Below are 2879 nucleotides of genomic sequence, written 5' to 3' on the forward strand. Positions count from 1 at the left end.
TCTTTTTCTTAGGAGCCTGTGCCAGGCATTTCATTACAGTGATGAAGAGTGACTAATATAAAGATCTTTCCATAACAAAGATCTACCTTTTTTTTTTTTTGCCTTTTTGATCTGGCCTTTATTCAAAATAAGTTGTCCAGGCCGGGCATGGTGGCGCACACTTGTAATCCCCGCACTTGGGAGGCAGAGACAGGAGGATCGCGCAGGTTCGAAGCCAGCTGCGTGCGCTGGCTTAGGAGACCCTGTTTCCAAATAAAAAGATGTAAAAATAGGTCTGGGAGTGTAGCCCGGAGGTAGAAGGGCTTCCAGGAACCCCAGTACCACCAAAAAAAAAAAAAAAAAAGTTGTCCAAATCTTTTGACTTTATGGAATTAAGACATTCTGTGCAGCAGGCTTCTTTTCCTCTGTGGTAGGTTTCGTTTCCACTGGCTTCTTTTCAGCTGCTGGCTTCTCAGTGGCTGCAGCCTTCTTCCCCAAAGGCTTTTTTGGCTCGACACCAGCAGCCTTCTTCCCCTGCTTCTTTACCACTGGCTTCTTGCCCGCAGCACCCTTCTCGCCTGGTTTGGCTGCTGCCTTATCCACCCGGAGCTTGTGATTCTTGGCCTGGTGAAGAATGGTGTTTCGGCGCATGGTCTTTGCATCTGGATTTAGCTTCAACATGATCCTCGGGTTTTTCAGTGGATTCTTCTTCAGGACTCTGCGATGAATCTTCTTGCGTGGTGCTCGCAGGGCACGCTGGATCTCTGTGCTTTTCAAGATTCTGCTGAGGTCTGGATAAGATGTTGAATCATCTTATCCATTGTAGTTGCCCTTAAGGGAAGCAGCTTCACGCCAAGTGCCATACAGCTCATCTAACTTCCAGAAAGCACTTCCAGTCCAGATGCAGAAACGCCCAACATGCCCGCCAGGAGCAAGTTTCAAAATGTTCAGCTTGCTTAAATTAAGTAGAGTAATTCTAGGGATGTTCCTGAAGGCCTTGATGACACCATTGTCTTCATTGTAGATGATACAGGGCCCCCTCTGCTGTATACGGCGACGGTTTCTCATCTTGCCCTTGCCGGCTCTCATTCTCTGAGAGGCATAGACCTTTTTTATATCATTCCAGGCCTTAAGTTTCTTTTTTTTTTCTTTTTGGTGGTACTGGGGTTCCTGGAAGCCCTTCTACCTCTGGGCTATACTCCCAGACCTATTTTTACATTTTTATTTTGGAAACAGGGTCTCCTAAGCCAGCGCGCGCGGCTGGCTTTGAACCTGCGCGATCCTCCTTGTCTCTGCCTCCCAAGAGGGGGATTACAAGAGTGCGCCACCACGCCTGGCTTGGCCTTGCGTTTCTTAAGAAGCAAGACAGCCTCCTTGGTCTTTTTGTAACTTTCAACTTTATCTTCGACCACCAAAGGAAGTTCAGGAACTTCTTCAATTCGATGACCTTTAGACATGACCAGTGCTGGTAAGGCTGAGGCAGCCAGGGCAGAGCAGATGGCAAATCGCTTTTGGGTTGTGTTCACTCTAGGGTGCCAACGACGCCAGGTTTTGGTTGGTGCAAACATGCAGCCTCCTCGACACATGTTTCCAAAGGCACCCTGGCCAGAACGGTGGGTCCCACCACCTTGAACTCTGAGAATTTGAGCCACAGCTCTGCCTGTACCCCAAGACTCAGCACTGGTCTGATGACCTGCTAGTTCACTGACAGCACAGGGCTGCCTGTTGTTTTTCCTCAAGTTGGTGTGAACAAAGTTTACAATATCTGGCCGAATAGGAGTTTTGAACACAGCGGGCAAATTGAAATTTTTGCCAGATGACTCCACCTTTTCGGAGTACACCGATATCAGGGGTCGAGCACACACCATGGTGCGGAGCAGAGACGGCCACACTCCTCTCACCCCCGTGATATTTTTTTTTTTTTTTTGTGGTACTGGGGTTCCTGGAAGCCCTTCTACCTCCGGGCTACACTCCCAGACCTATTTTTACATTTTTTAATTTGGAAACAGGGTCTCCTTAAGCCAGCACGCGCGGCTGGCTTCGAACCTGCGCGATCCTCCTGTCTCTGCCTCCCAAGCGCGGGGATTACAAGCGTGCGCCACCACGCCCGGCCGACCCCCGTGATATTTTTGATGAGATAAAATGGTACAGGATTCTATGGTGTGAAATACCAACATAATATTGGTAAAGATTTCGCTCATTTTATTGACTTCAGATATCAACAACATCCTGCCAAATCCCAAATCTAAATCTTTACCTTCACCATACTTACATATCTCAAATATTCATGAGTCAATTTCATTGAATATGCTCTTCACCCTTTTTAAACTTAATGCACATAAAATCAAGTATCATATGCTCTCTGCATTCATTCTCCAGCCTGAAATGCACTCTATTTTGTTTCCACCCTTGATTCAGGCTGTCACCCAACCAAACTCATACCTGGGCGAAGTTGTGGCAGGTGGCTAACCTCATGGATTTTGGAGCCAGATGAACTGAGAACTCTGCCACTTCTCAGCTATATGGCCTTGGGCAGCTTCTTAATCTTGAGCCTCAATTTCCCCATCTGAACATGGAAATAGTAATAATTTAAACTTTGGGGGATTTTAGTACTTGACAAATCAACATATATTAAATGCTTAGAATAGTGCTTGTTATATGAGAATTTTTTTTTTGGTACTGAGGATGGCTATACTCCCAGACCTATTTTATATTTTATGTGGAAACAGGGTCTCACTAAGCTGCTGAGAGCCTCACTAAGTAGCTGAGGCTGGCTTCGAACCTGTGCGATCCTCCTGTCTCAGCCTGCCAAGTGCTGGGATTACAAGTGTGCGCCACCACACCTGGCTTTACATGATAATTTTTTTTTGTGTGTGTGTGGTGCCGGGGATGGAACCCAG

General features: G+C 46.8%; 1 protein-coding gene across 1 annotated transcript; it reads right to left on the bottom strand.

Moving 5' to 3' along the window:
* Nucleotides 1–363: 363 nt before the first annotated feature.
* On the bottom strand, nucleotides 364–1847 carry LOC308270990 (large ribosomal subunit protein uL4-like; the record flags this gene model as incomplete). Its single annotated transcript, XM_080707133.1, is given in 3 exon segments — nucleotides 364–792; nucleotides 796–1116; nucleotides 1332–1847. Coding segments are annotated over 3 exon segments (1266 nt in total).
* Nucleotides 1848–2879: the final 1032 nt, after the last annotated feature.

The sequence above is a fragment of the Muscardinus avellanarius genome (genome assembly GCF_963383645.1).
Source record: "Muscardinus avellanarius genome assembly, chromosome: 12".
Classification (NCBI taxonomy): Eukaryota; Metazoa; Chordata; class Mammalia; order Rodentia; family Gliridae; genus Muscardinus; species Muscardinus avellanarius.